The sequence below is a fragment of the Vigna angularis genome, chromosome 7 (genome assembly GCF_016808095.1).
Source record: "Vigna angularis cultivar LongXiaoDou No.4 chromosome 7, ASM1680809v1, whole genome shotgun sequence".
Classification (NCBI taxonomy): domain Eukaryota; kingdom Viridiplantae; phylum Streptophyta; class Magnoliopsida; order Fabales; family Fabaceae; genus Vigna; species Vigna angularis.
The window spans coordinates 31,741,607-31,767,468 of NC_068976.1; the positions used below are offsets into that span (position 1 = coordinate 31,741,607).

The following is a 25,862-nucleotide window of genomic DNA, read 5'->3' on the forward strand; positions in this document are numbered from 1 at the left end:
GATGTTAGAGCGCCACCACGCCACTACCAATCGTCTCGCCATTGCTCCCTGAGTGTGTTTTGGCCCCTGGTTCTGTGTTTCAGTGGTTGTGGCTCATACCTAGGCTTTTCTCCCTCAATTTATTTGTTTCTATTTTTGAACCCTAAGCCTTTTTTTTACTTCTCATATTTGGAATGGCCTCCTTTACTGGAATTAAGTCCTTTTATCTGTCACTCCTATCATTACATCTGCAAAACTAAATTGGAAAAATTATTTGTCATGGTCTTTTACTGTGGAATTATGGTTTCTTGGTCAAGGACACCATAATCACCTTGAACAAGATGTATTTCTGGTCCCAGATGAAGAGAAAACCCAATGGCAGAAACTGGATTTTCAGTTATGTGATATGTTTTGGCAATCAGTTGAGCAAAAAGTTCTAGATATTCTGAGACCCTACAAGACGTGTTCTTCTTTTTGGAAAAGGGCAAAAGATATTTTTGCAAATGATATACAACGCCTTTTTGACGCAACCGAAAGAGTATTTTCTCTCAAATAAGTCAATCACGATATGGTTTCCAATATAGCAAAAACTCGAGTTGCAGTAAAGGAGTTAAAGACCTTCTTTATAGCTGATTCATTAGAAAGCATCAGAAAAGGCTTGACAAATATTACATTGTCCTAATTCTGAGAAGTTTACACTCAGATTTTGATCATGTACGTGATCAAATTTTAGCAGGTGATCAAATCCAGTCAATGGATAGTTTAGTTACTCGATTCCTTCGGGTACCTACGTTGGTAAAAGATGGAAATTCAGGTGATGGTATTGAGACTTTAGCAATGATAGTGCCATAGGGAAAGGAGGAGGTAGGAGTAACTGAGGAGGTTGTGGTGGTCGAAGTGGGCGTCTGCAATGCTCATACTTAAGAAAATTGGCCAAACCTAGAAAGATACAAAATGTTGGTTGGAAAACTAATCTATCTTACCATAACAAAACCTGATCTTTCTTATCCGGTGGGAGTTATGAGCCAACTTATGCAAAAACCACACATTGATCATTGGAATGTCGTGATACGCATCCTCAGATATGTAAAAGGGAATTCAAGACATGGACTGTTTTATAAGAAAAAGGGAAGCACTAAGGTAGAAGGATATTGTGATGTAGATTGGGCTGATTGTCCAAATGATCGAAGATCTACCACTGAATATTGTATACTCCTTGGAGGGAACCTTGTATCTTGGAAAAGCAAGAAACAGAGTATTGTTGCTCGATCTAGTATAGAAGCAGAATATTGATCTATGGCCCTAGCTACATGTGAACTTATGTGGATCAAACAATTCCTTCAAGAATTAAAATTCTGTGAAAATAAGCTTATGAAGTTGTATTGTGATAATCAAGAAGCTCTTCACATTTCCTCCAATCCAGTTTTTTACGAGAGAAGAAAACATATAGAAATTGATTGTCATTTCGTCAAAGAAAGCTATTGTCCAAGGATCTCATTAGAGTTTTTTAGTTCTAATAAACAACTTGCAGATATTCTGACTAAGTCATTAAGAAGGCCTAAGATTCAATTTATATGTTCCAAGCTTGGTGCATATGATATATATGCTCCAACTTGAGGGAAAGTGTTGAAATGGATTAAGTTTAATATTGTTTTGTGTGTGAACCCAACTTTAATGCTTGGGAGAGTTTTTTGTCTACCATGGTACTTTATATATAGAGTACCGAGACATTGTAGTAAACACATCAATTAATAAATGTATCAGTAGCTTTTTAACATAAAGAATAGCATATAGAACGTGTAAATGTACGTTGGCGTCACTCAAACGTCAACCTTGGTTCTTCGCTCTGAATAGCAACCATTTCTCCCTCTCTCAATTATGTGTGCGCCTTCATCTTCACAAGATCTAAGTGCGATAATGACCATATTTGAATTACACGTCATCCAACCACTACATAATTGACGAATCTTACTGTCATTATTTGAATTTTCATAAGTTGAACATTGATTAAGGTTGTTATTTCCATTCCACCACAAAAATAAAGTTCGAATAGTTCGAATTTGTTATTATTTCCATTCTACTACAAAAATAAAAGTACCTGTTAATGCAAACCTAAAAAAACGAGATGAGAGTTTGCAAGTCAAAATGTTATATATAAATAAATCAAATTAAATAGATAAAATTAGCCACCAAAATATACCGGTAACTATTATTTAATTATTTTTTAAAATTAAAATAAATATCTATAATAAAAAATTACCTACAGTATAAACAAACACAATCTTCCATACAATTATAAAAATTATATGTATTTATTTTTATAATTATAATGATAATTGTATTATATTTAAAAATGAACACATATATTTTTTCCATTAATAATATAATAATAGTGGATTTTAGAATTATATTAAATTTACATATTAAATTTATTAAGTTACGTGTCCATTGGCGTTATCGATACTAGAAATTAGACACTTTTTTAAAAAAATTAAAGAATTTATGTAATGTAGAGCGACCATTAAGCTGCCGATATTATTATATTTTAATAAATATAAATAATATTTAAATACAATGTAATCAATATAATTCAAAATGACCTCTTTCTTAGTTTGTCTAAGATAATATCACAGTTTTATAACATAATATTATTAATTAATATATGTGTATATACATAACACTGTACAAATATTAAACATAATATACAACTGCCTTTTTTAACATATAAATAGGCACCCATAAGCTGGTCTTAAATGGTCATTTAGATCTGCAAAATAATTTGTTTTCGTATAAATTAATCATAATTAAATAACTCAACACGAGGAAAAGGTAAGCTAATATTTAAATCAAATCACACTATATATTTATGGCATGAAATCAATTAATTCACAATTGTATCATAGATAAACACAACATGTGTAACCATAAACTAACATTTAATTTGTGTGGATTATTCCTTATTAGTACATCAACTACAGTCACGATAATTCCTTGCACTTCTTTTATGTAGGTAAGAATATTTTTTTAGTTCCTAACTATCCCATATTTTAATCTACATTATTATAATTAGTGAAATTTTTTTATTGAATTTTCACTACTTATGTAAGGGGAAGAAACTTTTTTTATAAAAATTTTGATGGGTAAAGTCCTTTTAATTATACAACCTTCTAAATAATGCAAATAAGAAATGATAAAAATTTGTTTTAGAATCTTAGAAAAAGAAGTAAGAGAATTTATGTCATTTTTATTACTTAAAAATAAATAAATTATTCATTATTCACTAATGTTAAATTTCTTCATCAATGAAACGAATTCTTAAACCAGGAAACTTGTTACTCCTTAGTTATGATCTTTGAAATATTAAGTAAATCTTATCCATTAAAAAAATCTATTGGTTTAAAGTTAAGTAACAATAACACTAATTTTAAACCATCAAATTAATCTGAACTATATATATATATAACCTTTATTTCCAAACAAATATCCATTACTAGTTGTCATTAGAATATTTTACATGGGTCAGAAAACAAGAAACTGTTCATTTGTGATTGTCCTCTTGTTGTATTATAGATGTCCCTATTACAGCAATGATAAACCCAACGTCACGCACATAAACACATTACAATTTACAAATGATCAAATACTATTTTACTGAATTACTCTGCAGTTTAGTTTTCAGGGCAAACTTGGTTTATAATAACCATATACATGACAAGCAGAAGCATTCCGTAATGATTGGATTTCACCCCTTGTTTGCATAGGTTTGTATAAGATTCAGCAGATTCAATGCCTTGAACAAAACGTCATCCTCTTCTCACACTAGAAAACACTATATATAACTTTTTCTCTCACTCAGAGTCTTCATCAAACATTTGCAATGCGAAGTGTTTTGCTTCATCTCAAGCTCTGGTGAACAACCATAAACTATACTGTTTCATGTAAGGTAAGGGTTGTACTTTCTAACCATGTGGCATTCAGCATAAGAGGAATAATGAGTTACAGCTGATCAAGTAATTTTGTTTCAATCATATTCTTAGTTTTTGGCTTTTGACACTCTTAATAATTGAATTTTCAGTACTCAATCAAATTTGCACTCTTATACTGTAAATTTGTCTTATTTGTAGTTGATGATTGATCTCTAACATGACATGTCAATTTCTAGCTTGATTGGTTGCAAGTGAATCCATTATCCCTCAACTGAATTACAATGGCTGAGGAAGATGTTTACACAAAAGATGGAACAGTAGATTACCGTGGAAATCCTGCTAACAGAAAGGAAACTGGAACCTGGAGAGCATGCCCTTTTATTTTAGGTAACCACTGTGCATCTATATGCTCCAACAATTTATGTTTTGTGAGTTGAAATTTTAATTAGACCAATTTACAGGAGATGAATGCAGTGAGAGATTGGCATACTATGGGATGGGCACAAATCTTGTGACTTATTTCAAGACTCAACTAAATCAGCATAGTGCTACTGCTTCCAAGAACGTTGCAAATTGGAGTGGAACATGCTACCTCACTCCACTGATTGGAGCCTTTGTGGCTGATGCCTATCTTGGAAGATATCTGACCATTCTTTATTTTTCAGTAGTTTATGTTATTGTGAGTATAGTCTCTTCAATCTTTACACGGATACTGTTACGACCTAAGGTAGGGGTAATAATAAGGGTTAGGAAGTATACGAGCAGAGAGAATATTTAGTATAAGTTAATTAGAGTAAATAAATATAATATAAGTTAATTAGAGTAAATAAATATAGTATAAGTTAATTAGAGTAAATAAATATATATTTAGGGAAATATTCAATATAAGATATTTATAATTAAGGATATGTGCTAAGATAATATACGGAGAGATATTTATATTAAATATAGAGATATTTATATTAAATATAGAGATATTTATATTAAATATAGAGATATTTATATAAATTATTGAATATTAAATATAGGGATATTTATATCAAATGCAGATATATTCTAGAGGAATATTTAATAAGAGATGGGCGGGAAATAATTAATATAAATAAGGTTAGAGTCCAGGGTTAAAGACAGGCTTTTGATTATTGAGTTTTGTGACAGACATTATTGTCTTGTGAGGGAGGTTATGCTCTCAAAGTAATTGAAGGAGGTTATGCTCCCAATTATTGTTTATCCTTGTTTATTCATATATTACCATCAATAAAAGAGATTCATTCATCCAATATCATTCGTTTATTGTTCTGTTACGTGTGAGAGAGTGTGAAAGGTTGTATTTGGTTAGTTTACGTACTCAGGTACGTAACAATTGGTCCGACCTGCCGGATCGTCGAGGGAGGAAACTGCCGGATCCTATTAGAGACGAGTGAAAGACATCATGGAGGGAAGAATAAATGCAGTTGAAGGGAAACTGGAGAGCATGGAGCAGAGAATAAAGAACATGGAGTTCTCCCTAAGGAGGTTGAAGGCAGAGTTGAGTGGAATACGCCATGAAGTCCAAGCTCCAAATGGGAAGGGACTGCTGGAACCAAACGATAGTGGACTAACGAATCCGAACGTGAGCGAACGGCCAGAACCGAACGATAGCAGACTGCTGGATCCGAACGTGAAAGAACGGACAGAACCTATAGAGAGAGGACTTACCGATCCGAACGGGAGGAGACGGCCAGAACCAAGCGTGAGAAAACTACCTGAACCAAACGGTCTAGTATTGGAAGGAAGGATGAAGGCTTTGGAAGGAAGGGCAAATGGAAGAATCAATACCCTGGAGAGAACAATGGAGTCTGTGAAGAGATGGGCCGACAAAAAGAACAGGGGGCTTGCAGTGTTTGGTACACTGGCAGAAGGAAGAGCGCGATGTGAAGTACTGCAAGACATTGAAAACCATTCCCTCAGGGCTTATGATTTAGGAGAAGTGGTAACCAGAATGCTGGATGAAGAATGGAAGACATTAGAGAAGGTTTTACCACCACCCGAACCTCCAGACATGAATTGATGAGGAGCCATGAGGTCCAGCTCCCTGTTTCCAACCTTCAGGACAAGGTTGTTTTGCAGCGGGGTGTAATGTTACGACCTAAGGTAGGGGTAATAATAAGGGTTAGGAAGTATATAAGCAGAGAGAATTTTTAGTATAAGTTAATTAGAGTAAATAAATATAATATAAGTTAATTAGAGTAAATAAATATAGTATAAGTTAATTAGAGTAAATAAATATATATTTAGAGAAATATTCAATATAAGATATTTATAATTAAGGATATGTGCTAAGATAATATACGGAGAGATATTTATATTAAATATAGAGATATTTATATTAAATATAGAGATATTTATATAAATTATTGAATATTAAATATAGGGATATTTATATCAAATGCAGATATATTCTAGAGGAATATTTAATAAGAGATGGGCGGGAAATAATTAATATAAATAAGGTTAGAGTCCAGGGTTAAAGACAGGCTTTTGATTATTGAGTTTTGTGACAGACATTATTGTCTTGTGAGGGAGGTTATGCTCTCAAAGTAATTGAAGGAGGTTATGCTCCCAATTATTGTTTATCCTTGTTTATTCATATATTACCATCAATAAAAGAGATTCATTCATCCAATATCATTCGTTTATTGTTCTGTTACGTGTGAGAGAGAGTGAAAGGTTGTATTTGGTTAGTTTACGTACTCAGGTACGTAACAATTGGTCCGACCTGCCGGATCGTCGAGGGAGGAAACTGCCGGATCCTATTAGAGACGAGTGAAAGACATCATGGAGGGAAGAATAAATGCAGTTGAAGGGAAACTGGAGAGCATGGAGCAGAGAATAAAGAACATGGAGTTCTCCCTAAGGAGGTTGAAGGCAGAGTTGAGTGGAATACGCCATGAAGTCCAAGCTCCAAATGGGAAGGGACTGCTGGAACCAAACGATAGTGGACTAACGAATCCGAACGTGAGCGAACGGCCAGAACCGAACGATAGCAGACTGCTGGATCCGAACGTGAAAGAACGGACAGAACCTATAGAGAGAGGACTTACCGATCCGAACGGGAGGAGACGGCCAGAACCAAGCATGAGAAAACTACCTGAACCAAACGGTCTAGTATTGGAAGGAAGGATGAAGGCTTTGGAAGGAAGGGCAAATGGAAGAATCAATACCCTGGAGAGAACAATGGAGTCTGTGAAGAGATGGGCCGACAAAAAGAACAGGGGGCTTGCAGTGTTTGGTACACTGGCAGAAGGAAGAGCGCGATGTGAAGTACTGCAAGACATTGAAAACCATTCCCTCAGGGCTTATGATTTAGGAGAAGTGGTAACCAGAATGCTGGATGAAGAATGGAAGACATTAGAGAAGGTTTTACCACCACCCGAACCTCCAGACATGAATTGATGAGGAGCCATGAGGTCCAGCTCCCTGCTTCCAACCTTGAGGACAAGGTTGTTTTGCAGCGGGGTGTAATGTTACGACCTAAGGTAGGGGTAATAATAAGGGTTAGGAAGTATATAAGCAGAGAGAATATTTAGTATAAGTTAATTAGAGTAAATAAATATAATATAAGTTAATTAGAGTAAATAAATATAGTATAAGTTAATTAGAGTAAATAAATATATATTTAGAGAAATATTCAATATAAGATATTTATAATTAAGGATATGTGCTAAGATAATATACGGAGAGATATTTATATTAAATATAGAGATATTTATATTAAATATAGAGATATTTATATAAATTATTGAATATTAAATATAGGGATATTTATATCAAATGCAGATATATTCTAGAGGAATATTTAATAAGAGATGGGCGGGAAATAATTAATATAAATAAGGTTAGAGTCCAGGGTTAAAGACAGGCTTTTGATTATTGAGTTTTGTGACAGACATTATTGTCTTGTGAGGGAGGTTATGCTCTCAAAGTAATTGAAGGAGGTTATGCTCCCAATTATTGTTTATCCTTGTTTATTCATATATTACCATCAATAAAAGAGATTCATTCATCCAATATCATTCGTTTATTGTTCTGTTACGTGTGAGAGAGTGTGAAAGGTTGTATTTGGTTAGTTTACGTACTCAGGTACGTAACAATTGGTCCGACCTGCCGGATCGTCGAGGGAGGAAACTGCCGGATCCTATTAGAGACGAGTGAAAGACATCATGGAGGGAAGAATAAATGCAGTTGAAGGGAAACTGGAGAGCATGGAGCAGAGAATAAAGAACATGGAGTTCTCCCTAAGGAGGTTGAAGGCAGAGTTGAGTGGAATACGCCATGAAGTCCAAGCTCCAAATGGGAAGGGACTGCTGGAACCAAACGATAGTGGACTAACGAATCCGAACGTGAGCGAACGGCCAGAACCGAACGATAGCAGACTGCTGGATCCGAACGTGAAAGAACGGACAGAACCTATAGAGAGAGGACTTACCGATCCGAACGGGAGGAGACGGCCAGAACCAAGCGTGAGAAAACTACCTGAACCAAACGGTCTAGTATTGGAAGGAAGGATGAAGGCTTTGGAAGGAAGGGCAAATGGAAGAATCAATACCCTGGAGAGAACAATGGAGTCTGTGAAGAGATGGGCCGACAAAAAGAACAGGGGGCTTGCAGTGTTTGGTACACTGGCAGAAGGAAGAGCGCGATGTGAAGTACTGCAAGACATTGAAAACCATTCCCTCAGGGCTTATGATTTAGGAGAAGTGGTAACCAGAATGCTGGATGAAGAATGGAAGACATTAGAGAAGGTTTTACCACCACCCGAACCTCCAGACATGAATTGATGAGGAGCCATGAGGTCCAGCTCCCTGTTTCCAACCTTGAGGACAAGGTTGTTTTGCAGCGGGGTGTAATGTTACGACCTAAGGTATGGGTAATAATAAGGGTTAGGAAGTATATAAGCAGAGAGAATATTTAGTATAAGTTAATTAGAGTAAATAAATATAATATAAGTTAATTAGAGTAAATAAATATAGTATAAGTTAATTAGAGTAAATAAATATATATTTAGAGAAATATTCAATATAAGATATTTATAATTAAGGATATGTGCTAAGATAATATACGGAGAGATATTTATATTAAATATAGAGATATTTATATTAAATATAGAGATATTTATATAAATTATTGAATATTAAATATAGGGATATTTATATCAAATGCAGATATATTCTAGAGGAATATTTAATAAGAGATGGGCGGGAAATAATTAATATAAATAAGGTTAGAGTCCAGGGTTAAAGACAGGCTTTTGATTATTGAGTTTTGTGACAGACATTATTGTCTTGTGAGGGAGGTTATGCTCTCAAAGTAATTGAAGGAGGTTATGCTCCCAATTATTGTTTATCCTTGTTTATTCATATATTACCATCAATAAAAGAGATTCATTCATCCAATATCATTCGTTTATTGTTCTCACTAGTGCAGCGAGGGGCTTTTACCGCGGTTATTTTTCACTATACGTCGCGGTTTACGAACCGCGGCATATTCAGCCGCGATAGTAAGTCAGAGACTTTATGCCGCGGTTCTGACCGCGGTATATAAGTTGCAGAATATGTCGCGGTTGTCCAAAGAACCGCGGCCTAAATCCTTTTTTAAAAAAAAAAAAATTGTCCACTATATGCCGCGGTTGGGGTTACAACCGCGGCATATTCCCCTGCATGTGTCAGCACCTACTACCACATAATCTACTTCTCATTCCATCTCTGTGCACAAGTGTTTCTCTTTCTCCCAATCAATCACCGCATCTCAAATTGAAGAGAAAGAACGCTCATTCACGAAAGGAGCACTCCAGGACAGTGCTTCCAGCTCACACGTGACCGTGACCGTGACCGTGCTTCTCTTCTCCATCATCTCTTCACACTCTGAATCATCACTTTCTCCCTGCTTCCAAGCATGAAGCTTCTCCAGCAAAAATGAAAAGGGTCGTGTGCATCCACACACTTCACCTACCAGCTTGCTTCATTCTCAAAATAAAGTGGCCATGAGTAAATCAGCAAATAGAAGTAAAAATCAGCTCTTAATTCATCATCCAAAAACAGCGTTCCAGTCAAGAAATGAAAGACTTCAATCGAAGTGCATAAAAACTGATTCTCGAAGTTGTTGAGCGTCTGCGCGAACAAGACGATTCTGTTCCAAAGTTTTTATTTTTAACTTTGACCGGGGAATCTACCGCGGTTCACTACTTAACCGCGGTAGAAGATGGCATTTTTAAAATTATTTTTAAACTATATGCCGCGGTTCGGAGGCAACCGCGGTAGAAGATGACATTTTTAAAATTATTTTTAAACTATATGCCGCGGTTCGGCGGCAACCGCGGTAGAAGATGACATTTTTAAAATTATTTTTAAACTATATGTCGCGGTTCGGCGGCAACCGCGGTAGAAGATGGCATTTTTAAAATTATTTTTAAACTATATGCCGCGGTTCGGCGGCAACCGCGGTAGAAGATGGCATTTTTAAAATTATTTTTAAACTATATGCCGCGGTTCGGCGGCAACCGCGGTAGAAGATGGCATTTTTAAAATTATTTTTAAACTATATACCGCGGTTCGGAGGGCAACCGCGGTATATTCCTCCAAATATTTCTAATTCATTTTAAATTTATTTCATGTAGGAGAATAGGTTGCGGTTACTCTGAGAACCGCGGCATATAGGCTGTAATTTAATTTTTTTTTTCAGACGTGGCGTCAAAGGGGATGGTTGACTGGCGTATATGCCGCGGTTCCCCTCTGAACCGCGGCATATTCCTTCGATTTATTTACAAAACTGCCACCGCGCACCATTATGCTGCGGTTTCTAGTGAACCGTGGCATAATGTGTGCTGTAAAAAGCCAAATTTTTACTAGTGTCTGTTACGTGTGAGAGAGTGTGAAAGGTTGTATTTGGTTAGTTTACGTACTCAGGTACGTAACAGATACCGTTTACTATCATGGTAGAGTCAAGAGAAGAGATAATCAGAGAATCTGTAAAATGTGAGAAATAATAACCAAATCTTTTATTTTCTTGCATAGGGAATGACACTCTTGACATTGTCTGCATCAGTTCCTGGGATGAAACCAACCTGCGATGCACAAGGCAATTGTCATGCTACTGAGGGAAATAGTGCAATTTGTTTTGTGGCTCTTTACCTTATAGCTCTTGGAACTGGTGGGATAAAGCCTTGTGCTTCATCATTTGGTGCAGACCAATTTGATGATGCAGATGAAACTGAGAAGGAGCACAAGAGTTCTTTCTTCAACTGGTTCTATATGTCAATAAATGTTGGTGCCCTTGTTGCTGCTTCTCTGTTGGTGTGGGTACAGACTAATGTAAGTTGGGGATGGGGATTTGGCATTCCAGCAGTGGCCATGGGAATTGCTGTGGTGAGTTTCTTCTCAGGTACAAAGTTGTATCGGAATCAGAAGCCAGGAGGTAGCCCCCTCACTCGCATATGTCAGGTTATAGTTGCATCCATAAGAAAGTATGATGTTGAAGTACCTAATGATAAGTCTGAGTTATATGAGATAGAGGAAGACTCAGAGTCAGCCATTCAAGGAAGCCGCAAGCTAGAGCACTCAAATGGATTAAGGTAAACCATAGCCACAAATTCTTTATGTTTACTACTCTATAATTGAAAAATACCCTGACACACTTTATTGTCTCATGTGGTTGCCACTGATAGAGAATGAGTCCAAGTTATTATATCCACATAAAGTTTTATCCAGTAATAGTTGAAAAGTGTATCAGTGTGCTGTGAATATTTCTCCTATTCAAAACTAGAAGCAATGTTGATGTTGCTCTTGATTTCTAGCCTAGAAAGGTGGTAATTTGGCCAACACTTCACATCCATAGGTTAAATATGACTTTAGCATGTAAACTTGGACGTAAAATTGGAATTAGTTCATATCTCAAACTTTGGTATATTTTATTTTCTAGATTTTAATGAATATAGTCATTCTAACCTAATAACGTTGACTTTTTAAATGGTATTCTAGACCGGTATTTACACTGAAACGTGTTAAATGATGTAAACAATTCAAACGTAACTTGAAATGCAATTTAACACGTTCGTGCTGTTGGGTTAAAAGAACTATTTATTTACTTTAAAAGTTTGAGAACAAATTGTATCAAAATTTGGGACAAAAACAAAATTTAATTTTACATCCAAATTTAGTGACCGGAAACATATTTAACTCTTATCTATCAAAGACAATTTTATAAATTAATAGACTTCTAAATTTTCTGGTGGGGCTATAATTCTTGGAAATCATGAAACGTTTGTCTAGTTTCTCTTTTAACCTATACACAACAACTTAATTTTTAATTGACAAAAGATAGATAAAAAAAGGCATTGCCATATATTGTTTTATCTGGTGTTTTATTCACATTTACCACTTGTGTGTTGCAGATTCTTTGACAAAGCAGCAGTGGTAGGAAATTCAAATAGTGTGAAGGACCCAGTAAATCCATGGAGACTTTGCACTGTGACTCAAGTGGAAGAGCTAAAAGCTGTTGTAAGATTGCTTCCTGTATGGGCCACTGGCATCATATTTTCAACTGTTTATAGTCAAATGAGCAGCTACTTCATACTGCAAGGGGGCACCATGGATAACCGTGTGGGCAACAACCAAAAGATACGAATCGCACCAGCTACTCTTTCTGTCTTTGATACCATCAGTGTCATATTTTGGGTCATAGTATATGACAGGATCATTGTGCCAATAGCAAGAAGGTTCAGTGGCCGCAGAAATGGCCTAACTCAGCTGCAGAGAATGGGCACTGGCCTTTTCATATCCATATTTTCTATGGTATATGCAGTGATTTTGGAGAATGTGAGACTTAAAATGGTGAGAAGGCACAATTATTATGAACTGGACCAGGTTCCCATGTCAATATTTTGGCAAATTCCACCATATTTGATCATAGGTTGTGCTGAAGTGTTCACCTTCATTGGCCAGCTAGAATTCTTCTATGAACAAGCCCCTGATGCCATGAGAAGCACATGTTCTGCTCTCCAACTCCTCACTACTGCATTTGGACAGTACTTGAGCTCTTTGCTTATAACAATTGTCACAAAGGTTACAACTATGAATGGTGGTCCTGGATGGTTACCTGACAAACCAAACTACGGTCACCTTGACTATTTCTTCTTGCTACTCACTGTGTTAAGTGTGCTGAATTTTATTGTCTTCCTTCTGGTGTCAAATTTCTATACATATAAAAAATCTGTCGAAACTCTTCGCTGAAAACTGTTTTAACTTGAACAAGATGTTCAAATTATGCAGTTTCTATATTAGTGTCTTGTAAATTAAGTGCTATGTTCTGGTGCATGCAACATTAGAAATTTTTGTGCTTTTATTTCACCTTGTATTACATCATCAACTGTTGTCAAAGTAATGTGTAAAATCCTTATTATTATTATTATTATTATTATTAGTGCTTACATTTTCACACACTCTGTCAGATCGTTCTCATCAGCATGCTTTCATTTGATGCTCAATAAGCCTTACCATGCAGCTCATGATATATTGAAGGAATCAGAATCAATATTACCTTCACAACTACATTCAGTAATTGCTGATCTTAGAAAAAAAATTATAATGTAATTCTGAAAGTTAATATGTATAACTATGAAGGTATATTTAAAATATAACTATTTATGTTTCATATTGTATAACTATTAGTTATTATAAATTAAGTAGTCTTCTATTTCAGATTGTTTAATTTAAAAGATTTCAAAATCAATATTGTTATAAAATAAAATAAAGTAAAGTGGTGATCTTGAAATAAATGGGGTACACGAAAAATATAATGGGAGTGTAGGAAGTAATAGTTCTACACTTAAGTTCTGAGGTGTTTCAGCCTGCACCTCACACTTCACCCTATATGTCCAACTTTTTTAAAAATTTCTTTTTTAACTTTAATAAATATCTTTTTAATTTTCTTCTTTTTTATTAAAGTAACCATGTATCCCTTTTCTTTTAACAAAAAATTTTAAGACTTTGTTTTTTATTTATAATTTAATAACTATTTAATTAATTTTAAAATCTAATATTATTTAATATATTTTCATATTTTAATAATTATTAAAATATAATTTATATTATTATAATAGTTATATTAAAAAAATTAAAATTCAAATAATAAATAAAATTAACAATAATAAAAATTTAAAAACCAAAATAACAAAAATAATAATGTAAAATCTGATTTAATATATATAAATATATTAAATTATATTAAAATACTAAATTAAAGAAATAGGATTTCGAAATTTTTAGATTACTTAATTATTATTATTTTTAATTTAATTTTTTTAATATTCCTATTATGATAATATAAATTATATTTTAATAGTTATTTAAATATAAAATATATTAAATAATATTAAATTTTTAAATTAAATTAAATAGTTATTAAATTATAAATAAAAAAAATTTAAAAACTTTGTCCGCTAACATAGTTAATGGGGGATGATTGACTTTTTTTAAATTTTATTTTTTATTTAAAATTTAGTAATAATTTAATTTAATGTAATATATTTATATATATTAAATCAGATTTTATATTTTTGTTTTTGTTTTTTAATTTAATTTAATTTTAATTATTTTAATTTTAATTTTTTTAATATAATTATTATAATAACACAAATTATATTTTAATAATTACTAAAATATGAAAAAATATTAAATAGTATTAGATTTTTAAATTAAATTAAATAGTTATTAAATTATAAATAAAAAATAAAGTTTTAAATATTTTTGTTAAAAGAGTGTAAGATTAAAGAAATGTAGGATTAATTTAATAAGAAAGAGAAAACGTTAAAAAAATATTTACTATAAAGGAAATTTATGAAAAAAAGTTAAAGATGCATGAAGTGTTGGAGGTGATCCTATAATGGGCTTATTCAATGTCCAATAACTTTCCAGGCCTTGGCCAACGCTACGAAACCACGTCATCGCCACCAGTATTCAATGATGATCGAATGATCGAATTCTCACTCTCGCAATGCCTCGGAAGCGCTTTCAGGAGCCACAACCCAAAACAGGTATCTCTCTTTCTACATACCCAAAATTTGGAAAAACTATAAATATCTTACCAACGTACGTGTTAAACCATATCAACGGCATGCGGGTCGATTTTCGCATACTCAAACCTTGAACACAAGGTGTTTGATAAAATGTTTCAGACAGGAATCTTGCATCTTTGATTAAGTTTTGTGGACCCGTCTATGTTCTAACGCAGGTGTACAACATGCCCAGGATTTCCTGAGGAAAATTGGGTTGGGGAAGGAGAACTACTACTTCTGGAAGCAGATTGGAAAGGCTTTGGTATGCACGTACGCAGTGATGGGGGCAGTGTGGTGGTACAACGAGACATCGCCACTGGGTTGGTGGACACTGAAGCCAAAGCCAAAGGAAGAGAAGGAGCTTGCTCATTTGTACGAGCGGAGGATGTTTCCTTACCCGGGTGATGAAGAGGCAATGCAGGAGTTCATTGCCAAGGGTGGAATGATTGGGACAAGCATTGCTCCCAAAGGAGCTGCTGAGGATGATAAGGATGAGAGTGATTACAAGAAGGAGATGAAGGACAAGAAGTTTGAACAGGAGGCTCAGAAACTTTGGATCAGGATGAGGAATGAGGTCATTGCTGAGTTCAAGGAGAAGGGCTTTGATGTGGAATGAATGACTGAAGTGAGTGCTCAAAACTATTGGTGGTAGTAAATATTGAGTTTGTTTGGATATTGTAATTTCAATAAATGTGTCATAGGGAAAAGACTAATCACTCTATTTGTTGTTCTTTGTTGATGGATATGTATGTATATGTGAACCTGACTAGTGTCACAGCAATTTCACTTATTGAACTGGGCTTTTTTCTGTTTTCCTTATTTACAGTTTTCATAAATTCAAGCAATGGCAATGCAACGAGCATTGGTAAATATATTATGAAGCACTAATAGAAAAATGCAACAAAGTGAAATAAAATTTCTAAAGAAAAAAAAATGTAGAGATTCTAAGGAAACAGAACTACATTTTTCTCCCATTTTTAATGTTCTGGAGGATATAACAATGATTAACTTTCAAATTGAAGTTGTTTTGGAGGCTTTAAGGTTTCCAAATGGAAAAGGTTGAGATTTAGAAGGAAGGGGTTTATAACAGATACAAGGATATTGAACCAGGTGGTGTGCTTGTCAGTAATAGTGGATGGGGATAATTATTAGGTGAAGAGGAGACAAAAATTGAGTAATAACAGCGGTGTTGTATTGGTAAAGGAGATAAGTTGCTGGGCAATACTCTGAGGATTTGTCAGTCAGATGGAGGACACTGTAAAATAAGAAAATGTTAGCTTAGTGAGAATAGTAAAACTCTGATATACAGGTTACACAGTGCTAATTATCTTTAACAGAGAATTTTTCCTAGCTTCTTTGTCTTTTCAAACCATGAGTAATGTAATGAAGCAAAATTTATCTTGGAGGAGAGTTTGAGAATTAATTTTCAAGGATGGAGGGGGTCTTTTTTGCACTATCAGTCGTGAGAAATAAAACACTCATTTGCTTCATTTTGACATCCATATGCAGTATTTAACTCCATTTTATCTTCTTTAAACTAAAAAGTTCTCAGGTTTTAACTTTTCTAATATTATATTTATTCGTTTGTTGAAAATAGAGTAAGTTAACAATCTATTTGGATTTAGGACAAGTAGTATTTTTTCTAAGATTTTCTCTCAAAATTCTTTTTTCAAATTAAAATCGATTATAAAACTACATCTTTAAATTGTTAATTTTATTTAAACTTAATTTTTATGATGGTATAAGCAATTGAAATAGTCTTTGTTAATAACTTTTTAAAAAATTATATTAAAAAATATACTTTCTAAACAAGCACATAGCAAGTGTGCCCTGAAAATATTTAAATCTTCTTTTATCATCCTTTATCAATCTAACAGTATTGAGGAAAATAATATTGCGTAAATGTGCCCTGAAAAACTTGATTATACTTTATGGAAATGAGGTTGTGCTTTTATTCCGAAGCACCTTCGTAAATAAGTCAGATATTTTTATAATCTGCAATGATGTGGTATGGTCACACCACATTATTGAAAGAGCAGTGAAAAGTGAAGTGTTTAATGGAAAGTAGTCAGAATTTCAATTTACCAATGCTTAAGAGTTACAGTAAGTCCTTTTTCTGTAGGGTCAACATCTGCTGCGTTATTGATTTCATTCATCAGCAAAACCTATGACCATCAGCATAAAATACAAAAACAAAAGTCAAAAAGAAACTATTTTCAAAATCAAAAAGTCAATTACAGATATCTACAAATTATTTTTTATATAATTGTACAATTGTTTTGACGACTACGAAGGAGATGAAAAAAATGTGAAATAGTATTATAAAAATATTGGGTAAATTTTATAACTCTAAACAAAAACTACAAGGATTATGGGCTTGGCTCGCAAGCCAATATATTAATAGAATAGTGAACTAGCTGGCCAGGGCAAAAATTAAGAATCGCCTTGAAGGAGTCCATGGTCATATTTCTAAATCCTAGCAGCATATAACTTCAATGAGAAACATAATGCTTAACCAGAGAAATAAAGCACAAAAACAGAAAAGGAAGTTCCAACGGAGGTAAACAAAATTCACAGGCACCCATTCCTAACTGCAAACCAATCTGTGGAGTAAACAAGGATGTGCCTCAATGCAAAAGAAAAGAAAAGTAATCAAGATACCATCAGAAGTAGGACCATGATAAATTTTAGGTTTGAAAAGCCAACACACAAAGGATAATAAAGCAGTGACACCAGATTAGACTATAATATTTTCTCCGTGTTTTCTAATAACAAGCAATGTGCTTTTCTCTCAGACAGACAATTAAACAAGGAAAACATTATATGTTGTTCACGGAGAAACCGTAAAATCTCTACAACCAAGTATTATGGGGAAGGATTTTGCTGTGTTCTTTTGGAAAGTTATCCTACATTATGTAGTAGATGTTTATCTTCCACAGAATATAAACGTGTTGTCCTTGACAAGGAAAACTAAAAGGAAATTTATTCATTCGCTGGGACAAATTCTAGATTCCAAGTGGTTGACAATGGGGGTTCCTGTCCCCATTTCATTTAAAAGAACCCATTACTATAGTAGAGACTAATCATTTTTGCCGCCATTATGTTTCAAACTTTTCCCCTCTCATCTAGCTGAGTAGGAAAATTCTTAAGACAAATTATAATCCACCTATCTTTACTACGCCTGCCCGACAGCCCAAAAGTTTTTTATCTGTCATAAGGCATGAGAAAGGATATTCAAAACTCCATTTTCGAGTTTGCAATGAGTTATAATAACGTAAATCTAAAATATGTCCTTCAATATAGTTCCTGTATCAATTACATATATCAGACATTCTCATCTACGCATCTACGTCATAGTCTTAATTTTTCATTTTCAACCTAAAAAGAATTGTTTAGCAGATGTAACAATATAAAGGTCATCGAGTATGTAGATTATTAAGAAACGTACGTAGGTTACACTTCAAAATTCACACATCTAACCAACCGCATAGCTGAACTAGAACTTGGAAGCTGAAACTTACTCTGTAATATGAAAATGCAGCATGAGAATCTCAGTGAACCTTTGTGCTGCATTTAGAGAGAAAGAGAGAGAGAGAGATAGAGTGAGGGCAACACCTCCATCTTGCATGAAATGCCATAGCCAGCACTTGAGGCAGCAAATTACCCCTTCATACACATTTCATCAACAAAATATAAATCATTAAACAGCGTATGACACGTCCTTACAGTAAATTCTAGCAAAATCAAGGTTTGCTCCCAACCTCCTCGAACCATCACAATCAGGAAGTTACCATCTGAACAACATCGTGGAAAGAATACTTTATTTTTGCTACCAGCAAAATTAGACAAATTGCAACCGTAATCTAATATGTTACCTTACCAGCACAATTAGAAAAATTGGAAATTAATATTATATATGTTTTTACAACCAAACATACTTTCAATTTCAACAGCTAATACAGTTTCACAAGCTAATTTTGGTTGCTGAATGCAAATCTTTAACACTACTCTTTCCAGCCTTGCTTCTCTTATAGCTCTTCGACGGAGTCAAATAGAATCTCAGCAAGCCAGTGTCAGGATTGTTTGGCGAATATCTAACACTCCGGTTCCTCTGAAACATAAACTCGTGTCTCCCATTACTCCCTTTGCTCTCAGAATCATCGGCGAAACCATCCGTTCTACAAGGGCTTCTACAGCTAACGCTATAGCTTCGCATAAGCTTCTGACCAACAGGCTCACTTGCTTGCACATTAACCACCCTCCTAAGCCTCTGCAAAGACTCTGCAAGTGGCTTATCATCCACAACACCAGAATCACACTCCTCTTCCCCAATCCTATCCTCCCTTCTCTCAGTTCTCTGTACCAAACCCAACTTGCTCCACACATCCCGCCATTTCTGCAACTTCTTGACACCCTTTTGCCTATTGGCTGCACCAGAAACATCCTTGGAATCAGATTCCATCACACAACCAGATTCAACAGCATCAGCTGAAGATCTCACATAACTGTCCATCAATTCTTTTTCAGTAATTAACAACTTGGCACCATAGAAGGTGGCCGGAGACACCTTCGGCGACACCTTCGCATTCACATTCGCATTTGACGTTAATTTCAACTCATCAAGCCCCGAAATTGACTGTCTCCTACGAGAGCTTGATCTATCAAAACCAAAACTCCTTCTACCGTCGCCAGAACTTCCCAAACCAACACTGTTATTGTTGCCGTTGCTGTTAATGGAATTGGAATCTTCATCGACTGAAAGCATCGGTGAAAGCCTAGAACACGATTTCCCAATCAAACACCCATCCCAGGAAGCGCGAGGGCAATCGAACGAGATTCTTCCCGCTTCAATCGAAAACCTCGGATCCGCGTCGCAGGATCTTCTCCCTAAATTGCATTCTCCAACCTCCGATTGAGTCTCTCTCAATCCCCGCGCCCTTCGCTTCTCTGCAGTTCTCTTCACATTACCATCAGCGTCAGAGTTTTTCTTAGCCCTGTGTTTCCATTTCCACTTCTTGAACTTCTCCGCGGCGGCATTCCAGAAGTTCCTGGAATCCCTGGCACCGTTCCTCTTGCGGAGCTGCAGCTCGAGATCTATAAACTCCTTCACCGTCTTAGTTTCCTCGTCGGCATCATCGTCGCCGTCGTTGGAAACCCTAACCTCGGAGGCGTGTTTGCGCGAGCGGGATTTTCGTAAGTCGTCGCGGTCGAAGAGATCGGAAAGGGAGCTGCGGGGGCGGACCTCACAGGAGCGGCGGCGGGGGTCGGCGGCAGCGGCGGCGGGGCGGGAGCAGGATTTGGAGCGGCGGAGTGAAGGAGAGGGAGGGGAGTGGTCGGAGGGGATACCAGCGAGGCGCTCGCGGAGACAGAGGGCGCAGAAGCCTGTGATGGGGGCGGTGGGGTGGCGGTGGCAGGCGGAGAGGCGTTGGGATTTGGGAGTCATGAGTGCAGCATGCGTTGGTGTGTGTTAGTGAGTGTTGGTGGCAATGCCATTGTTGTGTTTGTTATGAAGAGAGTGGGAGACACCGCATAAGTATGCACAGAAGAGTACGGAATCTTCTCATCATTCATCATTCATCATTCTTAATTATACAATTAAACCCTCCTTAACCCCCTTTTTTCTCTCTCTAACTATTTCCTTTTATTCAACATAATCTTATCATTTTTTTCAAAAATCTCTATATAAATTAGGTGAAGTCCTCTCGATAGGACATTTGGTGGCCCTTTAATGCAACTTAACGAAAAGAATAAGAAATTAAAACAAAAAAATGAATAAAGAAGATTTAAATAAATTAAAATAATTAGTCTCAGTCCTATCAATTGAGCTGTTAACTAACTACTGTTGTTACTTTATGAGCGTCGATAAAGGCCACACATTCAACTTACACGTCAAGAAATTAATCTTATTAATTACACAACCAAAACATCTTAATTACACATTCAATTCTCGTTAATACCTTCCTCGTATACGAATCTTCAAAATTCGGCCATTTATTCAACGTTTTAAATTTCCAAATAATTGCAAAGTTTAATGCCATAAAATTACTCTCACTTTAACGGTTGCGGATTTAGGTGATTTTTTTTTTTTAAATAACATTTATTTTTTCTAAATACATATTTATTTGTACGCACGGAATATAAGACCTTTTCTTCGTCCAATCCCTTTCGAAAGTTCGTTGGAAGTTTGAAATCGTAAGCATAAAGCTTCAAATCAATGAATGCAGTGTCTTCTGCAACCAAAATTAGAGATAGAGACCAGCGTGAAACTACATCTGTAAATAATAATTAGAATATAAAAAGAACATTTTATATAATTAATTTTGAATTATATAAACTAGTTTTAAGTTATAAAATTAGTATTGCAGGGTGGATTTAAATAGGTTATAAAATGATGAGTTGACCTTAAGGTTTGCGCAAATTTACAAGTCAACCCTTTCAACTGAAGCAAACGGGCACAGTGATCTGTTTGGTTTGGCGTGAAGCGTGGGAATCTTACAGCAGTATAAATTTTTGGCAAAGTTAGCAGCACTGTGATGCCTGAGATTTTAATTGGGATGCGAACCCTAAATGGTCACCACACGTGCACCACTTCTTGAAATTATCGCTTTCAGCCTTTTCATATGTTTCTTTTAACATTATCAAAACTGATAAAATAGTAAAAGCTTAAAGGCTTAATTAATTCTTCAATTTCATCAGCATGTCACCTTACATCTAATTAAAGTCAATTTTATGAGATTTTTTATTTTTTATTTCGGGTGAAATTTAATAAATTAAGATAGCTCAATATGTAGTTCTATTGTTAAATTAATGACAATTGCTTCTTGCACCCTATCATTTTGTTTAATTTTGTTTTTGCGTTTGGAAATTTTATTTGAAGCATTTGGGAATGTAGAGTGGTATGATCCGGATAATGGATTCCATAAGGGGTATGTGGTTTGGAAAGGAGATTTCGAAAGAGGTAACTCATCTGTAAAATAAATTTTGGAAATCAGTTTCGAAAAAAAATTCCAAAAAGAAAAAAAAATTGGAAACATATTTTGCTTTTGTTATGTAACTTTCAAATAAGGTCAAAATCAGAAATTAAATAAATTGATAGGTGCAGGAAAAAAGTTATACATTGGAAGAAGCAACATCCTAAATTAATTGGCTTAATAGGTTATTTAATCTCCAAGTTAAGAGCTGAATTTTCATTTAGTACTCGGTTTTAAAAATGAAGACATTAGGTTCTCAAGTTAAGAAAATTGTGTAAATTAAGTCGTGTCCGTTAGGGTGGTAGCAACGGCGTTAAAGGTTAAAAGATGTGGCAAATTATTTATCCAACGTGGCAAATGCACATATTTTAGGTTTGGCCAAGTATGAAAATGTATTTTTTATTTGGAAGAACCAAATGCATACAGATTTGGCCCAACATTTTAATCTCTAACGAGCTTAGGGGAAGGAGGTGATGTGAAGGTTTGGAGCTGAGGTGGGGTGCCCTAAGTTGTTCGTCCTAACTCAGTCTGTGAAGTTCGTTGTTTCTGAGGTGAGTGCCCTAAGTTGGGTGGTTGGGATTGAGGTGGTTTTGTAGGTGTCGAGGAAGCAATATTGTGTGGTTGGTGGAGGCAATGTCAATGAATCAATGCTCGTCTTGCTCATGGGGGACCTCACGTGGTGGTTCATCAGGAGGAATGGTTGGCAACCAAATATGCTACTGTGGAGAGCTTGCTGTATTAAGAGTCGCAAAAACTGTTAAGAATCAGGGGAAGGATTTTTGGGGTGCCCTAATTACAAGGTATTTTTTGTACGTTGTGTTTTGATTTTAGGGTACATTAGTTCGGTTTATCCTGAGATGTTTTGGGTTGGATGTTCTGAACAGCGGAGTCGAAACGAGGAAGTGCGAGGATGTAATTTTTTCAAATGGCGCACTGAAGATTACATAGATGAAAGGGATAGTACAATTGGATGGCAAAGGAGAAAGATAATTTGTTTGGAAAAATCACTTGTGGTTTGTCAGAGAAGGGAGAAGGTGTTGTTGGGGTTTTTATGTTTGATGGGGTTGATTAACATCATCTTTGTATGTATTTTGTTTTAATTTTGTTCTAGTGGTGTTTGATGGGGTTATAATGTAATGTTTGTTAGTTAATGAAGATTGTGGTTGTAATGACATTGTTCGTGTAATGAGATTTTGTTTCTATTATTATTCAAGTCAATGTTATGTAATTTACATTGCCCTGTCATTGACAGCCAATGAATGTTATGAAGTGAATGAACATCACATAAAATTATAGACTTCCTTGATTTTTCATCAGCATAAAGGTATACAAACCATCAATATTAATAATGTGTTGAAAGCATCAATATTGACAAGGTCTACAAAGTCATTAAACATCACATAAGAAGCTGCCAAAGCATCAATTTTAACAACCTGGCAAACATTGCAGGTTATAGCTTTAGAAGATAAAACACAGAGCTGTTCCAAAATGATATCATATTGATGATTAAAGATCACTTAAGAAATTACATCACAGATCATCCATAATACATGACATCCAAAATATAGTTATATAGTGCAAAATACATCACATCCAAAATAATATTGAAGGTCAAACATGACCTGAATATGTCTTAGCAAAACTACTTAAAGTTGAAATTACATATCCAAAATACAAGTCAAAGTTGAACAATTTTTAAAGTGTTGTTGCAGTGTGATCGGTCTGGGGTTCTTCAGTAACTTGACTTGGTTGAGTGGGTTGTGGTATAGCTTGGTGGTCTTCTTCTTGAGTAATCTGACTTGCTTGAGTGGGTACTGGTGTAGCTTCCTGGTGTTGTTGTTTAGTTGGTTGAGTGGAGTGTGGTGTTGCTTGCTGGTGTTGTGCTTGAGGGCAATTAGTTCTTATATGCCCTAGTTGTCTACAAATGCCACATCTCTTTGGGATTCCAGTTTGGCCAAGTTGTGTATCATCCCTTATTTGCTCCCAACTCACCATTCTTCTTTTTTTTCTTGGTCTACCTGGCAACACCCTTTTCGGAGGAGGCAAAACATCAGCATATGAAGTCCTTTCCCATAGTTCAGGTCCATTGACAGGGAAAATTAATGGAATGTAAGTTTCTTCATAAGTTGAGGTTCTAAACCAAATTGGGATGTAGTCTTCTGCATTGATGTTTAAAAACTTCATGGCAGTCAGTGCATGACAACAAGGTATTCCTGTTACAGTCCACTTCATGCAGCTACAATCTTTTTTCTCTACATCAACCACAAACTTTTCAGCAATATTGGAAGTATGGTTGATCTAAAAAACTTGCATACCTGACCAACTGCCAAAGTATTCAAAAACAATATTAGGAAGAAATTTATAATGGAATCAGTCAAATAGAAAATGAGTAAGTGGTTTTGTAGTTTACTTACTTAGGTATCCAATATTGTGTCTTTTGTAACTCCTTGTGTAGTCTCTTTTGAATTTTGGGACAAATGGGACCATGAAACAACCTTATCTTCTCTCTATTGGATGCCCACCTCTTCATCAGGTAGCTACGAATCTCTTCCAATATTGTTATGATTGGTTTCCCCCTAGCATCTAAGATGACGCTGTTAAAAGCTTCAGATATGTTATTGACAAGTGTGTCACAAACAGGTGTTCCTGAAAATCTTGACCTAGACCAAAATTTGCAACAAGAGAAACTTAAGTATTTGTAAAAGAAATATGCATTCAGCCAAATATGAAATGTAATGTGAACTTGAAATGTACTTGCCTTGGTGGAATAGCTATCAAGTATTTAAAGGCCTCTTCGTTGACTTCCTTGATTTGTCTCATCACCGATTCCCAAGCTTGGGGGTGTGTTGCTGCTGCTACCTTCCATAGTAATTGTCTGAGATTTATGCCAGGATATTTCTTCCTAAAATTTGCATAAATGTGCCTTACACAGAAACGTTGGTCCACACCAGGTAAAAGTTGTTGTATAGTTGGCAGAAGTCCCTGTCACAGTAATGAATGAAAGTCAGTTTGGGATGGTGAACATCCATAATCAATGAAAAGATACTTATTTACTTACTTTCTGTTGATCTGACACAAAGGTACACCTTGAACATAATCCCCCTCCTCCAAGATCATCAATTAACCATTCTAAAAACCATGTCCATGTTTCCTTATTCTCTACTTCAACAACAACATATGCCAAAGGTACCATCTGGTCATTACCATCTCTTCCAACAGCAGTTAAAAGCTCACCTCCATATTTGCCTTTTAAAAAACATCCATCCAAATGTATAATAGGTCTACATGAGACAAAACTGTCCTTACATGCTTTGAAACACACATAAATTCTTTTGAATATAACCTTATCCTCATATTGTTCCACACTCAATTTCACTGTTGACCCAAGGTTTGACCTCAGCAATTCTTGTGGATAATCATACAGTCTTTCATATTGTTGTTTGAAACAACCATCAATGTTGGTTGTTGCCATTGCTTTTGCCTTAGTTGTTGTAGACCTTGAGACACCAATGTTCTATTTTTTAGAAAACTTACTGTGTAGATTTTTCAAATTTATATCTGGATTTGCTTTCATGCTCTTCTCTAATTTGCCACTTAACCATTTCGAGGTAACTAAACCAATATTGAATTGTCTACTACATGTATGCCTGTCTATGATCTTCCTTAGTTGCCATGTACTTTGGGTACTCCTATATGCACAGTATGCATACCATGGACATTTCCCTTGTGAACCACAACATTTAACACAAATTCTTCTCTTGTCATTCTTAGAAATCTTCAACTTCCTACCGTTATACACTCCATAAGTTCTAATTGCATCACTGAAATCTTTTTTTTCAGGAAAGTAGGTCCCCAGTTGCCATTTATATTCTTTCATACTTATGGGCTCTGAGAAGA

General features: G+C 35.2%; 3 protein-coding genes across 3 annotated transcripts; 2 read left to right on the forward strand and 1 right to left on the reverse strand.

Moving 5' to 3' along the window:
• Positions 1-3,652: 3,652 nt before the first annotated feature.
• Positions 3,653-13,352, forward strand: LOC108345257 (protein NRT1/ PTR FAMILY 8.1). Its single transcript, XM_017583844.2, has 6 exons — positions 3,653-3,740; positions 3,836-3,922; positions 4,142-4,292; positions 4,367-4,584; positions 10,958-11,514; positions 12,334-13,352. Exons 3-6 carry the CDS (start codon positions 4,187-4,189, stop codon positions 13,169-13,171), a joined length of 1,719 nt encoding a protein of 572 aa, XP_017439333.1. The 5' UTR covers positions 3,653-3,740; positions 3,836-3,922; positions 4,142-4,186; the 3' UTR covers positions 13,172-13,352.
• Positions 13,353-14,816: 1,464 nt separating this feature from the next.
• LOC108345075 (uncharacterized) lies at positions 14,817-15,813 on the forward strand. The gene is made up of 2 exons (XM_017583641.2): positions 14,817-14,973; positions 15,171-15,813. The coding sequence occupies exons 1-2, from the start codon at positions 14,934-14,936 to the stop codon at positions 15,608-15,610; spliced, it is 480 nt and encodes a 159-aa protein (XP_017439130.1). The 5' UTR covers positions 14,817-14,933; the 3' UTR covers positions 15,611-15,813.
• Positions 15,814-18,882: 3,069 nt separating this feature from the next.
• On the reverse strand, positions 18,883-20,536 carry LOC108344694 (protein OCTOPUS). The gene has a single exon (XM_017583150.2). The coding sequence runs from the start codon at positions 20,435-20,437 to the stop codon at positions 18,959-18,961; it is 1,479 nt and encodes a 492-aa protein (XP_017438639.1). The 5' UTR covers positions 20,438-20,536; the 3' UTR covers positions 18,883-18,958.
• Positions 20,537-25,862: the final 5,326 nt, after the last annotated feature.